Source organism: Diadema antillarum, unplaced genomic scaffold (genome assembly GCF_040938485.1).
Source record: "Diadema antillarum isolate AM-2024a unplaced genomic scaffold, OU_Dant_1.0 seq00000774_RagTag, whole genome shotgun sequence".
Taxonomy (NCBI): Eukaryota; Metazoa; Echinodermata; class Echinoidea; order Diadematoida; family Diadematidae; genus Diadema; species Diadema antillarum.
In genome coordinates, this window is record NW_027271663.1 from 271531 (window position 1) to 289983 (window position 18453).

The window sequence follows — 18453 nt, forward strand, 5'->3', positions numbered from 1 at the left end:
ATTATACATATGTAATGACAAAAGATGTAACAAGAAACCAGAAAAATAAGGCAGAAAAATCATAAATGCCCAGTCAAAAGTTCGTCAAAGGGAGTTTGTGTGTGTGTGTGTGTGTGTGTGTGTGTGTGTGTGTGATGCAAGAAGCGGTACTTTGCCTCTTTATTCAGGGAAAGGTTCGAACTGCATGATAGGAAAAAAACACACACAAAGATTTGCCTCAGTTTAGCGTCATATAGATGAGAATTTATTGAAATCATGTGCCCTCTGCAATAATCGCAGGTCTATAATGTACTCAACTATTGGGTATGTAATGCCCAATGAACATTACATGTATTAAGTTTAGAATGGATGGCCACAGGCGTAGTGTTCTGTTTTGTTTGGCGAGCTGCCATGGGGGCGGGGCTCCCTTCAAGGAATAGTACAAAACCTCGACAGTTAAACCATTGCATTTTATGGTGGCAAAGAATTTGAGGATGCAATGGAAGACCGGAAGTAACCGGAATAGAAGGTAATATATCACAACCCTTAAGTTATTAGGCACAGGTAAGAATGTAATTTGATATTCCACACTCAGGATTAAAAAACAAAAAAAAAAAAAAAACAGACTCTGAGTCATGTTGCCTTTATGCAAGGTAAACTTGTCCATTATCATCTGTGTTGGAAAGTCCTCCGAGTTAATGATTGGTCGATTTCTCACAGACTGGAGACCGAAAAGGTAGAGGCCCGAACTTGGATAGGAGTCTAGGTGCATTGAGACGACACCAGAAACGCGGCCTGCTCTGAATCGGCCTCCACACCGTCCTCCTCGGCGCCAGATCCGTTACACAGCAGATACCTATATTGCGGTATAGTACGAGAAGGGAGACAGTTGTTGTGTTACCCTTATTGAAGAGCCAGGCCACCTCATTTACAGATTCAACTTACTCTCTATAGTTAAGTTCAAGTTGAATATGATAGCTAAAGTCAGATCTAAACACAAAAAGGGAGAAAAAAAACCCGTTATGAATCTAAAAGTTGTGGATTTTCTGCCTTACATGTTCTTACAAACTAGCGATACTTGAAAGTTTCATGTAGAAATCATTGCAATCAGCTCAACATGATACCATTAAAAAAAAAAACTAAATTCATCTGTCTAACCAATGTAGTTCATGATAAGTGTTTCTGTAATATTTCATAGAATTTTCGACAACATAACGACAAAAATCAATCAAAGTGTAGCTCCTAATAAAATATCTTGAAATCTTGAAGTCTTTACACCGTTATACAGGATTTCTATAAAGGAACAAAAGCTATCAGTAACGAGCAAACAAATTGTACTCTGCTATCAATAGCCATCCTCACTCTGATAGAACATCTTGAAACTTAAAACTCGTTAAAACAATTTTAGCGTGACAGATTTTTATACATCTATTTATTCTGCCTTTGACGCGCGGTTCACTGGTACACAGGCTTCCCATCATACACATTCATGAATGATAATAAATATTCAGTATAATGCGAGGTCTGTATACTGTCACGGTGTTAGTGCGTTTCGTAACCGGAAAACTAATGAGTTTTATATCACAGTCAACTGCTGTCAAGTTCCCACAAATTTGTTTGCAAAGGGCACGACTGTTACGAAATCTTGGGAACGACCATATGTTGTAGTATGCAATACAAGAATTATTTCTATATTTGTAACAACCTTGCGTGCTGTCTCGAGCCAAGTTTGTTTAACCTTCGTAGAAATATCATATCTAATCAGAACGAGGTATAAGATAAAGTAAACTAATTCGGCAGTCGACGGTGGTGTTTACTCGAGACACTAACTCTTATTACGTCCTGCATGTGTACACACATTAGGATATCATTAATTTATTGTATGTGAACTCTTTCGGCGTAGGTAATAATGTTTTAATGACGATTTCCTTTATTTAAAAAAGGCAATTAAGAATATCATAATTGCAGGAAATATTGAATCAGTGTCTCTCGACTTGCTCTATCACGAAGTGTAAATAGCAATTTCATCTTAAGAAGTGTATTAAGAGAATATGTTGTGGTTTGTTGTTGTTTTTTTCACCAATGGGTGAATGTCATAATTGGTATCATCTTCTCTGCTTATTGTTCGAATGAAGATATCAATTTCTCTAAGTTCTATCGTAGAAACATTGCCTTCGTGCATCTCATACACGCTACACACAATAATTATGACCATAATTCCATGAAAGTGCCTCAAGAAGTGTGTTACGTTACACTGTGCGCAAAATTGACAACCCTATCATGTAGCTCAGATACATTATCATTGTAAGGTTTCCGTCGAAAAGGGCGCCCTACTTTGATTTAGCACAGAGCCGTGAAGGGCTCCAACGAGTATTTCCCCATAGAGACGTGTGTTAAAATGCAAAATTCAAAGAATTCTGTAAATTAGCTGGGAGAAATGAAGAGTTTCATCTTCACTAACCTGAAAAAGTGAGATATACCCTTTCATCCATCAAATTTCCAAGGGGGGGGGGGGGGGTCTTCAGATCAAACTCTGTCCAAGGATTCGCAAAGTCAGACTACGAGTTCTTTTTACTCAAAAATCACATATTTTCTGTACATACACCCAATTAAATATAGTCCCTTCATATTCTATGAGAAAAACTTTCATCTTCCAACCAAAATGCAGTTTGTAGAAGAATTCATACTCAATATCTGCAGCAATTCATTTTTTTTTTTGCCAAACTGCATTCCTTTTTTTTTTCCTTCATTTATTTTAGTATCTTTGGTACGATTTTGTGATGCGGTCAGGGATATTCCATTATATTTACAGGTGTGAGCCCTGAATAGAGCACTACAGTGTACCGTGAGGACATTCACTTTTATTTCACTGCTTATTTCGCATACACACGTGCACACGCACGCATACCTATTTTTGTACTGGCGTACCTATAGACCATTCCGTAATTAGCATACTGATTATGTGCAAATTTCGGAAAATGACCTTTCTTTTTTTTTTTCTTAGTTGGTTATGCACTTCACTCGACGTTTGGAAGAGACATACAAAAAATATAGCGCATTGGGTTGCCCGACCTAATAATTCATGTTCAAACAATGAATGAATTTACATAGGCCAGATGACCAGAAAACCTCTAGATCAACAATTGGGAATTAAGCATCATTTCATGTGCATTGCATGCAGTAATAGCTTACATTTTGTATTTCTATTATTACTGCCAAATACTATAGACTTTAATTAACACTTTGACGCTGTCAATTGAATGTACTGGATAGCTCTATTACGTATTTCATGAACAGTCATGACATCAAATATCATGCCTATCTCAATGAATTTACACCAATATGGCTGTTGTGGCAAATCACCTTTTGTTTTGCTCACGCGTAAAGTCAATCTACGAAATGGCTTAAATGTGTGCGGAACTTCCCGCGAAACTTCTCGCGAGAAATTTCCCACTCAATCTAGAAATATTTCGCACACGCCCGCCAAACTTCGCGATCTTTTGCCAGTTTGACCGAGGCTATTGACAATCGTGTGATCTTAATCATTGCCATTTGGGTGCTTAGAAAATAGAGGGACGTCGAGGTTTGTGGATGCTCGAAATGCTTTACCTGAATGTATCGTCGGCTTGCTCGAGTTCGATTTGGCTTATGTAGACCGAGGGAGGGCGGAACACGTCCCAGTCCCACGGTCGGTACCAGTCCCGATCGTAGCTCCATTCGAAGTACAGCCCTGTTACAGTCCCGACGCTCCCGTCGGCCAGCACGACGAACTTGTAATTTTTGCCGTGCTCGAACCAATCCGATTCCCTATAGTTGTGTGTGTGTGTGTGGGGGGGGGGGGGGGGGGGGGTAGGAAGAGGGGAGAGGGAGAGAGAGAGAGAGAGAGAGAGACAGACAGACAGACAGACAGACAGAGGGAGATATTGAGAGAGGGGGAGAAAGAGTACAAGAGGAGTTAATTTGTAAACCTGACAGCTTGATCATATTTATCATGATAATATCATTTCATTGAGTGATTTAATATCCTTAGAATTTTCACATTGCTTGCAGCATGAAAGTTTAAAATAATGTCTTCTAAACGGCCAGAACAGATGAACAAATAGCAAACATGTGAATGATATAAGAGTGTAGCATCTGTGGGTTGCATGTTATACCCTACACAGCGTGATTATAGACAAGATTTTTACACAAAGTATATGCTAATCACTGCTAATAGACAAGATTTTTACAAAGTATGTGCTAATCCGGATTTCGAGTGACCCCTTACGAGAGAGGAGTATGGGGGCGCTGTTGATATCGAAAAATTAATCCTCCCCTAACCGAATGACGTGTTCCCCTGTAAAATATTATACGAATAATTTATGAGTTGTGAGTGCATAGGGCACGAATATCGCACGAGGCGCGAGATAAGCCACTGGTCTATTCAACAAGGTTAGGCGCGTAGCGCCGCGTTGAATAGACCAGTGGCGAATCTCGCGCCGAGTGCGGTATTACGTGCCCCAATGCACGAACAAAATCATAAATTATTCGTTTTATACAACACCTTGTCCACAATCACAGGACTAAATTAGTGACCGCCAACTCAGGAAGGCCCAAAAATAAATGTAACAATCAGGCAGAGAATTGTAAACCACTCTGTGTACTGCTTTCAAACACTCGTCATGATTCGACCACACACAGGAATCACAAACTCCGCAGGGTCTATACCCATTATGCGCTTACGTTAGATCGAGTTAGGCCTGACTGTTAGGCCGATCTGAGATGTCGGTAGATCTAGTAGTAGGTCTAGCAGTTAGACTTTGTCTATTTCCGAAAATGATTTTGTATAAAAACACAGAAAAATAATGAAATTACGGTTTCTCAACTTGAAATGAAGTCTTGATTTTGGGATCACTGTGGTCTACGTAGCAGATCAGAGTCAAAAGTAAAAACACAGCAGTAGGTGTATTAGGCCGCGATACATGCAACTAGCTAGGTAAAGTAGCTGCGCGTACACGTTAACGTTGCAGTACTCCGCCGCGCCTGGTATGTGAGACTTACGGTACCGGCAGCGCAGCGCAGCCGGCCAGCACGTACAATGTACATGTAGTTTGCTGGCGCTTTGCTACGGGTGGGTGTGAGCCACAGAACTCTGTGAGCGGCCATGCATTAGTAGCCCCCCGCGAAGCCATGCTATAGTACCTTCGAGCCATGCAATAGGCCCATGCCAGGGGCCTATTGAATGGCTGTCACTCTCAATGAGTTTGATAGGTATTTTCTATTGAATGTCATGTGACATGTTCTTGGCCAATCACAATTCGACATCATTCTGAGGTGTTGTATAATACTGTATATACTCACTGATTGAGCTGGAGCCTGGTGGACTGCCCGAGAGATCCGAACAAAGTGACATAGAAGGTTCCCTTTACGTCATCAGCCCGGAATTTGTCAGCTAAGTAGATCTTCACCCAGTAAGATGTGCCTATTAGGGTAATCAGCATGTCAATAAATGAAGAAAGAAAATGGTGATGGACGTGGAAATTGTTTGCTTAAGATATTTTTGAAAGAAAACAAATAACCAAAAAAAAGAGAAAAATATGTGAACGTGAACTTTTCTACTATGTGAAAGGTTAAAGTTATTACACAATCGCGGATAAAACTCCAAGTTTCAAAATTAAAGTCAGGAAAATTGGTGAATATACAAGAAATAAGTGAAAGTTTGACAATTAATTACGTAACTCGGGAAACTCACACAATCATTGTTTATGGATTCAAGAGCTGGACATCTTTAAACTTAAACAAAATAATAACTTTATATAACCCTGTTATATTTCTTTTGTTTTGGGTTTTTATGTATTCACTGCTTCACAGCATTTTGTGATAAAAGTGATGAAGCAGTGCTTCAAAAGTAAGCGAGGTATTTCTTTCTCAATTGATTCATTCTACAGTGTATCATATTATTCTTTATCTATCTTTTTCTGTCTGCCTCTCATCCTTTACCGGAAATCTCCAATAGTTACCATCTCACCGCAAAATGGTGACTCGTGGCGGGTCTGCACGTAGTACTGAACGTTAACTTCCCCACTGGAGGCGAGCGAAGGGTCGGTGGGATTGCCCATGATGATAGTCTGCGTCTGGTCGTAGCACCTTCCCGCCAAGAAGTCGTCATAGGTTGCGTCGTCGCACCTCATGGCCGTCATCGAGCACGACTGGCTGTCGATGGACTCGATGAAGAGCTCGTAGCTGCGAAGATGATTGCAGACTACAAACTGGACTCCACCTGCGTTTCATCGATCAACATTTAAGACGTAAAGTCTTCCAGCAATTTGTTTGAAAAGGCATTTGTACATTCCAAGAACGTTGCTTTCACAGTTAAGTATACAAGGAAGGTTAAAAAGAACTTCTTTCTAGTGCACATAGACTCTGCAGTCTATTGAAACTCTACAAAGTGTTTTCATGAGTTCCTTCATTTCAGTCTGATTGTTATTATCCATGCCTCAAAACAAAGCAGATGCGTTACAAAGGCGGTTGTAAAATCCCATTAAATGATTATGCCATCTCGTGATTCCCGTTCTGACAAGGAACTTTTAAGGCAATTAAAGACACCGATATCACTGAATAGAGACTGATTTTCTACTTGAATTTTGATGACTAGAAAGTCTAGTCAAAATCTTTACTATACTTTACTATCTTAACTCTATTATTAAACAGGGCCACCGAGTTTGATAATGATAATGATGATGATGAATAACATTTATATAGCGCTTAATCTGTTATGATAATAATTATGATAGGAAATTGCGTCGATGTGATGGAGTACTGGGCCACCTGGGTCGTTCTAGCAAGTTACAATAATCTGATGCGGGCAAGTAGAGCCCAATCGTCACGATTGGTCTGTGGATAATCATTCGTCATTACGAATACGCATTACATCATTACGCAGTAAGGCGCTCGCGGGGCACTATTTGTGAGTCGTGTATGTACTTGTGCTACGGAGTGATGTGCGTACGAATAGACCAGTCTTCCGGGTCGACGATTCACCATACTTTGACACTGCTTTCAATTCAATTCAATTCAATTCAATTCATTTATTTTCATTCTTCTTCTTTTTTCTTTTTCAACAAAAACATAACAAGATAAATCAGGTTTTACATCATAAACAAAGAACATTTGTCTTAATTAATAAATGGTATCAATAAACATAGGAGCGCATACTGGCAAAAAAAAAATAATACAAAGTCATGCTTCAGTTGAAAAAAAAAAGGAAGAAAGAATAGAGAGGTCCACTAAAAAGCAAAGCTTGTAGATTGTGAACCACTCATAAAACCTATAAATTACTTATTTACAAACACTTGTGACGAATATAATATACGACAGGACGGGACAAAACAGAAGAAACGCAACAACATGACACAACTTGCCAGAATAGATGAAAAATATGGAAGGAAAGAAAGAAGAAAAGAGAGAATGAGAGAATACCTACACGCTGAATAAGGGAAATGGAACAGAGGATGGTAGAGAATGTGCTTCATAGAGTTGGTGCTGCATGCAGCTGAGCAAGGATTGTAATGGCTACTTCTTTACGTAATAATAAATTCAGTGTTTGAATGATTGGTGGGTGGATGATGAACTCTGAGGTTAACAAAAACTATAGCTGTTAATGAAAAAAAAACATGTCAGGGAGGATTTAATAAAAAAAGTTTCAACTTGCGCTTAAAAGAATACAAAGATGGGGAATTTTTTATTTCACAGCTCAGTGAGTTCCAAAATCTAGGACCAGTGTATATAAATGTATTCTGAGCCAATAAAGTTCTCAGGAGGGGTAAATGAAACTCATTAGATTGTCTAGTGGGATAATCATGAAAAGACTGGTTCCGTGGGAACATTGAATTGAAAATACTGGGAAGTGCATTTACATTGTAGTTAAACATAAACTGACCAAGTTGAAAAAAATACAAATCTTTAATTTTCAAAATCTCATGTTTAATAAATAATGGCTCTGTATGGGAACGTGGCGAGACGCCACAAATAATACGAATAACCTTTTTTTGTAACAAAAGTAATTTATCTAGTAAGTTTTGATGGGCACTACCCCACGCTAGGAGTCCGTAATTAAGATAAGGTAAAATTAGAGAAAAATACAACGTCAACAAAGAGGACAATGGAATATGAAACTTGAGTCTATTAATAATACCAATATTGCGTGAAATTATTGTACTAATATTAGTAATATGCGGCCTCCACGAAAGTTTATCATCCACTGTGATACCAAGGAATTTTATATGAGGAACTCGTTCTAACAAAGTGTTATCAAGAACAATACCTGTGTCTAAATCTTCAAAAGAATTACTAAAAAACATATACTTAGTTTTCTGAAGATTAAGAGATAATTTATTAGCTCTTATCCACTGAGTTACTTTTTTCAATTCGGAATGAACTATGCGTACAAGAGTATCTGGATTTTGGTGAGAAAAGAAAATATTTGAATCGTCAGCAAAAAGTATAAATGAGAGTATGTCAGATGATCTACAAAAGTCATTAATATAAATGATAAAAAGTAAAGGTCCTAATAAACTACCCTGTGGGACGCCACATTTAATGAATTCTAAACTCGAGCTGTACTCGTTCAGATATACATATTGTTTTCGGTTTTGTAGGTAACTCCTGAACCACTCCAAGGCCTTCCCGCGTATTCCATAATGAAACAGTTTATAAAGTAATATTTCATGATTAATTGTATCGAAGGCCTTGGAGAAGTCCAGGAAGATACCAATAAGATGAGAATGATTATCAATAGTGTGCGCAGCGTGGTCAATAAACTTTAAAAGAGCATGAATGGTGCTATGTTTCTGACGGAACCCAAATTGAGAATTTGTAAAAACATTATGCAAATTCAAAAAATTAATTGTTCTCGTAAATATCAATTTTTCCAATATTTTAGATAAAGATGAAAGCAAAGAAATAGGTCTATAATTACATATATCAGAATCATCTCCTTTTTTAAATAAAGGGAAAACCTTGGCTATTTTCATAAAATCAGGAAAAACACCACTTGATAAGGATTTATTGAAAATATATGAAAGTGGGTCAGCAATTGAAGATATAATCCCCTTTAAAATAAAATTACTGATGTCGTCATAACCGGCACTTCGCTTGTTATTCATTGCGGTAACAATATCTATTATTTCATATTTTGTTGTTGGAACAAAAAAAAATAGAACTGGAATTGGATTGACCTAAAAATTCAGAAAAATGTATATTTGACTGCGGTATTTTTTCTGCCAAATTCTCTCCAATCATTGAAAAATAAGAGTTAAAAATATTGACTATATCATGAGGATCTTCAAAAACTTTATTATCATGTCTTATTTTTATAATTTCTGATTTCTTTTTTGATATATTCATAGCCTGCTTCAACACCTTCCATGTATTTTTCATATCATGTTTATATTTTTCTAACTGAATCATATAATATTTTCTCTTTTCCAACCGTATAATCTTCGTTAAAATATTTTTATACGAAGTGTATTTATATCTTAACTTCTCAGTTTTTTTCATTTTGAATTTATAATATAACCTATTTTTCCTATTTATTGAACGAAGAAGAGATTTTGTAATCCATGGTAATTTGGGGGACGTTTTATAATTAACTGACTTTTCTTTTAATCTGGGAATATATTCATCTAAATGTCTATTAATTATCCCTGAAAAATTCTCAAACGATACATTTATATCATCATTATCATAAACACTAGACCAATCAGCCCTGTCTAGGTTAGCACCAAGACTAGCCAAATTTTCTGGTGTAGCTCTACGTCTGGATGAAAAAGAATGAAACTTATCAACACAATGTTTAAGGTCAAAACATGCTATAATGGGGAAATGATCAGTAATATCAGATAAAATTATGGAAGAATTTAAAATCTGCACGGAATTAGTAAAAATATTATCAAGGAGGGTGGCGGAATGATTTGTAACACGAGTTGGCTTCGAAATTAATGGCAAAAAAGAAGCTGACAAAAACATTTCAAGAAATTCTTGAGATGTATTATCATCATTCTTAACCAAATCAATGTTAAAATCACCCATTATGAAAATATTTTTATTAATAAAATGGGGTTTTTTTAATAAGTTTGATATACAATCCAAAAAATCTTTAGGACTTGAACTTGGGGGTCTATAAACAATACCAATCATAATGTTTTTACTTTGCGGAATGATTATTTCCACAAACAGGGACTCTAAAATATCATTCATGATATTGAATTCATCACAAACACCATATTCAAATTTTTGAGATAAATATAACGCAACTCCACCACCCGTCCTGTTCCCTCTGTTATTAACAATAAAATCATAACCATTTAATGCATACGGCAAATTACCATCAGATGATAACCATGTTTCAGATAAGCCTATCACTGAAATTTGATGTTTATTTTGGTTATCTAATAATATCTGTAATTCATCAAAATGTTTATTAATACTCCTTATATTCAGATGTAACATAGAAAAAGTGCATTGTGAAAAACTCTTTGTAAAATCTTTGAATTGATCAACAGTGACATACTTAGAAGGAGTTGGAGTTAAGTCATGTTCAAAATCAAAAGCATTATATAAATCTTTTGAAGATGCGTTAACATTGTTGGCAATAAAATTATCAAGAAAAGCAGACGAATGTAACTGAGTACGACTTAATTCCGAAGGGAAGCGTCTAAACAAATCAAAGAGTTCATCATCATCAAGGGAATCAAATGCTGCATTGAGTCGATTAGCCATAAGGAGAGTCATAAAGTATATGAAGGCATGTCAACTGATGAGTTTGTAAAGGAATGAAATATAATGGCACAAGGGAAGCACTAACAGCCCCGGGTTCACGGATAGTACAGCGAGTAGGCAACTCCTGTTACTGTACTGCCGGTAACATATTTGTATGTGATATAAAATAGCATAGATTTTGTTTAATGAATATTGTCCTAAGTGGGTTTAATCGATTCACAAAGTAATAAGTGATTAATGAATAAACTGACCGATGAGGAGGCTGCCCTCTGTGATGATGTGCTCGACAATCCCCTGATCACATCCGGGTTGCTCCTTCCCACCGTTGACGTAGGTATCCACGTGACCACATTTCGTGTAGATTCCCATACCTTTAATAACGCGCATTGGTGGAGAAAGAATTAACAAAAAGAAATATAAACATCACCACATGGTTTATATGACACTATCTGCTTTATATTTTTCCCCTTGTCTTTCTCTTTTCACACTGCAGGGTGTTGTATGTCACCCTTTAAAATCATAATCTGTAATTGTTGCGGGTACTACGACGTGATTATACCATGCTACTTGGACAAGGGAAAACTTTGATATTCCGTAGACATCAAACAATGGAGGTTTATTTTTTATTAATTAATATATATATATATATTTATTTATTCCTCTATTCATCTACTCATTCATTCATTCATTCTTTCATTCATTCATTCATTCATTTATTTCAACATAATTATTTTGACGGGATAACAAGATCAGCAGGTGAATGCTGTTTTCATTAAGGTCCTGTATAATCCAAGTATATATATAAATATAAATCAATCAATATTTCGTAAATAGAAAAAAGACAAAGTTTGAAGGAGCAAGACGCCCACTTGAAATCAATGAAAACCGAGTGTAGCAAAATGACAAAACAATGTAGTAAAAACAAAGTTGTATTGATAGCGATTAAAAATGGTATTGTACATAATGCAATCAAACCATTAGCGTACGATATAAGCTGAACCGTCGCAAAAAAAGTAAAAAATGAACGAAGAAATGGAATGACATAGCTAATAATGGTACTGCTTAAAGAAAAAGATGACAAAAATACATGAATGAATCTATGTTGATAAAAAAAAAGTGTGGCTGCCCAGTTTTCTGACGGCTTGTATTTTGTTAAAGAATTCACAAGCATTAACCAAGCGTAACTAGTTGTAATCAGGTATGCACACATCAATTCTGTAATGGAAACATTTTCAATTCATTGACAATTAATTTAGTATCTTTGGTAGATACGGTTCATAATCGTTCACTATGCCCCCCCCCCCCCCCCATTCCACAGAGATTTTTCTCATCGGTCAATCATCAGAAGCAAAGTTTGTTGGTTCCAGCCACCCACCGAAGTATATCGGATCGCTGTCTGATGAATCCGACTAGGTTGGTCGACTATCAGGCACACACCGTCAGGTGAGTGTCAGACATGTCGCGCGTGATCCTCATCGGACGATCTTGCCTTATCAGATCACCGCCCGACATGTCTGACACTCACCTGATAGTCGACCAACGCAAGATGGATCCATTGGACTGCGAATTGATACATTTCGATGGGTGGCTGGAAGCAATAAACTTATCTTCCTATGAGTGACCAATGAGAGAAAATCTCTGTGGAATGGGGGTATTACCCAATGTGTATATTGGATCTGTGTCTGTATGCAGGACGTCGACAAAGAGGGCGTCTGTCGGGTCGAGGCGAACTATGGCTTCGGTGTCTTCGAAGTATGGACCAGCCGGATCCATGCCTGTGAAGGAGTAGGAATGTAAACAATACAGTCACACTTTGCTAGTATCGCTATATCTTCCAATTACATAACAGTATCTTTTATGCTGATGACATGGATATCATGGATTTGAAGATAATCTGTTTGTTGTCTTTCTTATCATCTTCAGCTTGCGAAATGTACATGGATACATTAGTTCTGAGATTCAATCAGCAACTACACTCCCCTCCCCTCCACATCATCTTCTAGATCAATTTTCTTGTGCTATCTCGGTAATCATGTTATGTACCTGTAATTCGACCTAGATCCGTGTGTCTCTCTCCCGCGTAACCGCTAGCGTGTGCACCAAGACTGTGCCCAATGAGATGAAAGGATTCTGATGACGTCATCCCAAACACTTCCTTAAAGAATACAAAAACAAACACAGAGGATTCATATGAAACTACCGATACTGCATCAGTTAAGGACAGGAAGCAAATCCGTATTATTTGTGTGGATGTTTTGATTCAAGAAAGTTCATATTTTGACAATTGTACGATGATCTAAGTAGGTATAGGCAATTGGAAGTGGCTCTCTAATTAAAGCAAACTTGTCTAAGCATTAGAGAGATTAGGTTGTTGTTGTTTTTTATGCAGCCAAACTTGCACGCGATTTGCTTTTGTTTAATTTTGTTCTTTAATCTACGAGATAGAGTCCAAAGGTGGCTTCATTCTTCTTTCCTTTTTTGTACGAGAAATTCCTCAGTATTTTTTTTTTCAATGATCCACCTCCCTCACACACAATCCATAGCAACGGTCATGTGAAGCCCCCGAAAAGACCATCTTATGGACGTCAGGTTTAACTCTTACAACATTAACATCTTGAGACCTAATTTGAACCTCTGCAACGCAATCAGGGGACTTTTTTCCTTTTTTTTTTTTGGGAGGGGGGGGGGGGGGGAGGAATTCCTGACCTTGATTCTGTCGATAAGGAGCGCGATCTCGGCTCCCACGATACGGGTATTGGCCGTTGACTTGCCGTAGAGGTCGACGGCACCCTTCCGCCAGTCGACACGAATGACGTTGTAGTCGCCGCTGTTGAGGAAGGCTTCCTGCATGGTGTACATCCATTGGACGTCGCCGTTCTGGGTGAAACCGTGCACGATTATCTTCGTCTCGTGGGTAGGGTCGAAGTAGGAATCTCTGTGTTGGATAGTTTGGAAATCTTAAAGGGGAATTCCAGACGATTTTTATAATTTCACATAATGTAGTATATAAACCGATAGCTCCCAGTGCAGATTAGCGGAATTTATTTTGGTCGGAAAAACCAATGCTTTCAAAAAAAAACCTAAAACAAATTACACTCGACAAAGATGATAACATAGGAGGCTCACATGTTTCAGAAATGTTGCAATGTAATTCCATTACAAAACAGCTTGCTTACAACTTTATCTGTGTAGAATTCACACATGCTTTCTTTTGTTCTGCTTCCTTGTGCCCCAATGGTGAGGCTACCATGTCATCATCCTTGTTCATTTTGATTTGTTTCATATCTTGAAAACATTCTTATTCCTCATCCCGATCACTATTCTGAAACACTATACCCAGTTTAATGAATTCATGGTTGTTTAAACAATATAAAAGTCTGGAAATCATCAGGAGGTCTGCAGGCTTAGTGAACGGCGATGTACTACATCTATAGATAAAGACTGTAGAGGGATTATTATTATTATTATTATAATTATTATTATTATTATTATCATTATTATTATTATTATCATTATCATCATCATCATCATTATGATAATAATAATGGTAATAATAATAGTTATTTTTATTTTTATTTTTATTATTATTATTATTATCATTATCATTATTGTTGTTTTGTTGATGTGTTCAGTTATCGTGCGTTTAATTGCGTGCGTTATGTGCGTTATAGAAACTGTTTATCCTGATCGAGAAATCCCAAAAATATGTTTAAAGCAAGTGAAAAGGAGATTAAGTAATAGTTTTAAAACTATACACGATTATATGTCTCAAATTTTACAAAAAGTACTACTGCGTCTCACACTGACGAAATAACATATATCTGAACGTCTGAGACAATGCACATAGTACAACGTTGGTGCCACAAATCGTATTCAGTTAATGTGCTACCGTTGCTGGGCTCACTTTCTTGTTGTTCTTTAACGACAAGGGGGGGGGGGGGATGTAATGAAACTAACCAAAAGAAGACAAAACAAACATAACGAAACACGAAGCGAACCTGATCGTCGACATATCGGACGTGAACAGCTCCGTGACGGCGTGCGGGTTCCGTCTGGTGTTGAGGTAGAAGTGAGTCCCCACCTCCTCACGACTCTCAGGGAGCCAGCTGACCGGTCGGTAGGGCGGGTCGAAGAACGGGTAGCCGGACGAGAAGCATCCAATCTCATCGTAGCACACCGTCATGATGGCGTCGTCATAGTAGTAGTCGTTGAAGATATCTTGATTGAGGGAAAACACCGTGTGGTCACTTTTCATTATTCACTCAATCAGCTGGTGTATACAGTAATCCCTTTCCAAACATTTCTTTAGGATAAAAAAAGAAAACTTTTCACGCCTTCTTACTTCCCACAACAGTAAATGTACTGTTTAAGATTGGGAACAGTGATTTGAAAAATGTTCGAGTTATCACGTTTGATGCATATGTGCAGGGCAGTTGTATCACTGGATATCCTACCATTTAAAAATTTCGTGATAAAGCCTAGAAATAAGAGATATCACTATCTTTCTCAATAAACTATAACCGTACATAGACGGTTTATTTTAGAGACAATTTTACACTAACTATTGTTCACATTTTGTACACTGTAAAAACATCGGTGTTAGATTTAACACCACGGGTGTTAAATCTAACACCGATCAAACTTCAGTAGAGGACCACACCCACAGGTGTAGAAAATGCACTGTGATGGTGTTGAAAAGAGTTCACCTGCCACTTCGTGGTGTTAATTTGACACTGTACCTGGTGTTATTTTGACACTGTACTGGTGTTAATTCACAAATGACACCACATGGTGTTGATTTGATATTTGTCGGTGTTAATATCAATAGTTTAACACCCGTCCAGCTTCAATAAGAGACCACACCAGCTGGTGTTACTGTGGTGTAAATCTATTTTCACTTTTTTTTTTTCAAAAATCTAGTATTTTAATGTAAAATTCTTGATCGTCTTGTTTAAATTGAAAATCAACAAGAAGTGCAGGTACTAAGAAACTCTTCAAAAAACAGTTTTATATTTGGAAATGACACCTGGAGGTGTTAATTTAACACCATAAATGAGCACCGAAATTTTAACACCAGCTCGGTGTTCACTATTTAACACCGGACTTTTTGCAATGTATATTCAACAATATTAGCATTGATTATGCTGATAAACATTTTCACATCTGTTGTTTCTATCTCTAAACGCACGTTTTAAAACCATTTTGAAGCACTGAAGCTAGATTTTAACTTCATCTGCAAATGATAAATAATGCCTTTAAACATCATTTCCCCATTGCATCATCATTAATTTTTCAAATCGTATGAGAAAATCAACCATCAACAAAATCAAATATTTTGATACTATTCTGATTATTCACAATGGTTGCATGAAAACATTGACATTATTTATTATGACAATAATTTTCAAGAAGCAAGGAAATAATAGTTTTGAATCTGATAGAAATCTATGGATCTGGTCAAATGGGTGAGGAAACAGAAAAATCAAAAACACTGATAATTATTATCACTAGTGAAGAACAATCAAAGGAAGAAAACATTGGCTGGCTGCCACAAGCCGCGAATCATGTTTCCTCATTATCCGTTCGTGGTCTGCAAATAACCCGGCATGGAAATCCCAGATTAGATATAACAGGTTCCAGAGGCAATATAGAATTTATACAGTACGTGTAATAAAACCAACAAAATCGATGTCCCGAAATCCAGCTAAAGGACAGCCCCCCCCCCCCCCCCCCACACACACACACATACACACTCAGTAAGTCAACCATACACAAGACTATGCTTGTTCCAGAGACACCCCCTTTAAAGATGGAGATAGGTTATAAATTTGACCCCTTGTCACGGGCTTTTGGAAGAGACGCCATTAGAATTACCCCCTATCATGAGATGTTAGAAGGGAAGCCAATAAAATTACACCTTATCACAATTGCGAAATAAGTCCATAAGGATGGTTGATAAGAGTTCTCTAAACACATCCAAAAGTAGCCATCGTTTGAGAAAGATGACAGCCCGTCGTCGAAACTGTCACAGGTAAATACAACTTTTGGATGTGTTTAGAGAACTCTTTACCTATACACCTTATCACAGCTTGCAGACATTAGTATAGCGCATTTGGCGAAATGTCTTGCGAAAAGAAGGCCAGTCAGGTATGGTTAGCAGCAAGACATGTACAGGAAACATATTTGGGGAAGTCGGTGCAAACACGAAGAAGCCACACTTCCCCTATTTCGGAATTTTTCAAAGTGGGGTTGAAACCAATCCTGATCGGGACCCTATTTCAGGATTGTTCGGGAAAGATTTGAAAGCCACCCTTAATTGAAAATATTTCGATTTTAAAAAAATAGACCCTTATTCCGACGATTTTATCCGAAATTGAGCCCTTGAAATACACTCCTTTTCCCGAAAAATCGGGAACGCGCGGGAACTGCGCAAGTCTCGCATTTGCTTGCCCAACTATCTTCATTACATTTTCCCCTTTTGACATGGAATTTAAAAAAAAAAAAATCTATTTTTCATTTTGCATCAGATCTTACATAGTATTGTAATGACTTAGCCATAAATATTTTTATAGGGGAAAAGTGTTGCAGCTGCAACAACATTTACCAAATGACTGCACATCACCTGAACTAATAAATGTGTATAATGTGGTTTCGAGCAATAACATGCTTTGATGAAATCGTGAGAAAGCTTTTAAACTCCAATTTCCTGACTTCCTTTCTAGGAAAATTTCTACCATTTCCTTTGTATGTTTTTTTTTATTGATCTATTTATCTATTGATGTCAACTTCAAGAGATTTCTGTTTTTGTTAGTTCTAACCGGTTTATTGGTTTCTGGCTAAAGCTGATGTTGGTTTATTCGCAAGTTGCTAGAGTGGAGATTTAAGATGGATGTATATTGCACCCTCTCGATAATCAAAATGGGTTGTAGATCATGCCATATCTTTCTGCAGCTCGATCGCTGTCACGTGGTCGGTAGCGGTGTTTGGAAGAAGATACATTCATCGTTGTCTTCCCCAGTATTGTACTTGCGTTAGGACCGTCTTGACGCTGACAGCCATTATGATGTTACAGAATATAAAGGCGAGGTGGTTCAGTCGGTAGCGTATCTACCTTGCGACTGAATGATTCGGGTTCGAATCTCATGAAGTCTTACCGTGTAATGCTGCGTGCTATCATGCCGTCCTCTCTGTACAACAGTAGAGGAAAAATACTCTGTCCCTCGGATAGGATATAAAGTGAAAGTCCCTTGTGTGAGAAACCAAGCACGTAAAAGATTGTGCTCCATTCATTCATCTAAATAGCATGGTGCATAACCCAGTAAAGTGGTCCGCCCCAAGTACAACTGGACCCCATTGCAGAAAGACTAGATAGTACAGCTGAAAATGGCTATCAATAGCAACCATTTTGTCGGATGGAATATGAAAACAAACGAAAAACGAAACAAAGAGGCAATGACGACTTACCAACAGGTTCGGCGCTATTTGGCCTTGCCTGCAGCGCTAGGGCTGCGAGGTACCAAAGCGTCCAAAACATCAGACAGCGTAGGTTCTCCATTCAAAAACCAAATTTTAGAGCAATTTATCTGCTGCTCCACCTTCTCAGGCTGTCACATTAAATAGATATCGAACAGAATTCTCGACGGGACGACGTCTTTATATACCCCCAAAGAACTTAAGCCTTTAAGAGTGTCGATAAGGAGATGAACCAGATGGCAG

At 37.6% G+C, this 18453-nt stretch overlaps 1 protein-coding gene across 1 annotated transcript; it reads right to left on the reverse strand.

Annotated features, from left to right (window-relative positions):
• Positions 1 to 741: 741 nt before the first annotated feature.
• Positions 742 to 14992, reverse strand: LOC139738919 (pancreatic triacylglycerol lipase-like). Its single transcript, XM_071649544.1, has 9 exons — positions 14736 to 14992; positions 13444 to 13672; positions 12781 to 12892; positions 12396 to 12512; positions 10989 to 11108; positions 5987 to 6238; positions 5320 to 5440; positions 3589 to 3786; positions 742 to 835 (listed from the first exon to the last, which is right to left on the reverse strand). The coding sequence occupies exons 1-9, from the start codon at positions 14990 to 14992 to the stop codon at positions 742 to 744; spliced, it is 1500 nt and encodes a 499-aa protein (XP_071505645.1).
• Positions 14993 to 18453: the final 3461 nt, after the last annotated feature.

Coding starts and splice junctions, on each gene's coding strand:
- LOC139738919 (XM_071649544.1), bottom strand. CDS start 14,992: ATGAAAAGTGACCACACGGTGTTTTCCCTCAATCAAGATATCTTCAAC. Junction 13,673..14,735: donor TCCGATATGTCGACGATCAG/GTTCGCTTCGTG, acceptor TATCCAACACAG/AGATTCCTACTTCGACCCTA. Junction 12,893..13,443: donor TCCTTATCGACAGAATCAAG/GTCAGGAATTCC, acceptor GTATTCTTTAAG/GAAGTGTTTGGGATGACGTC.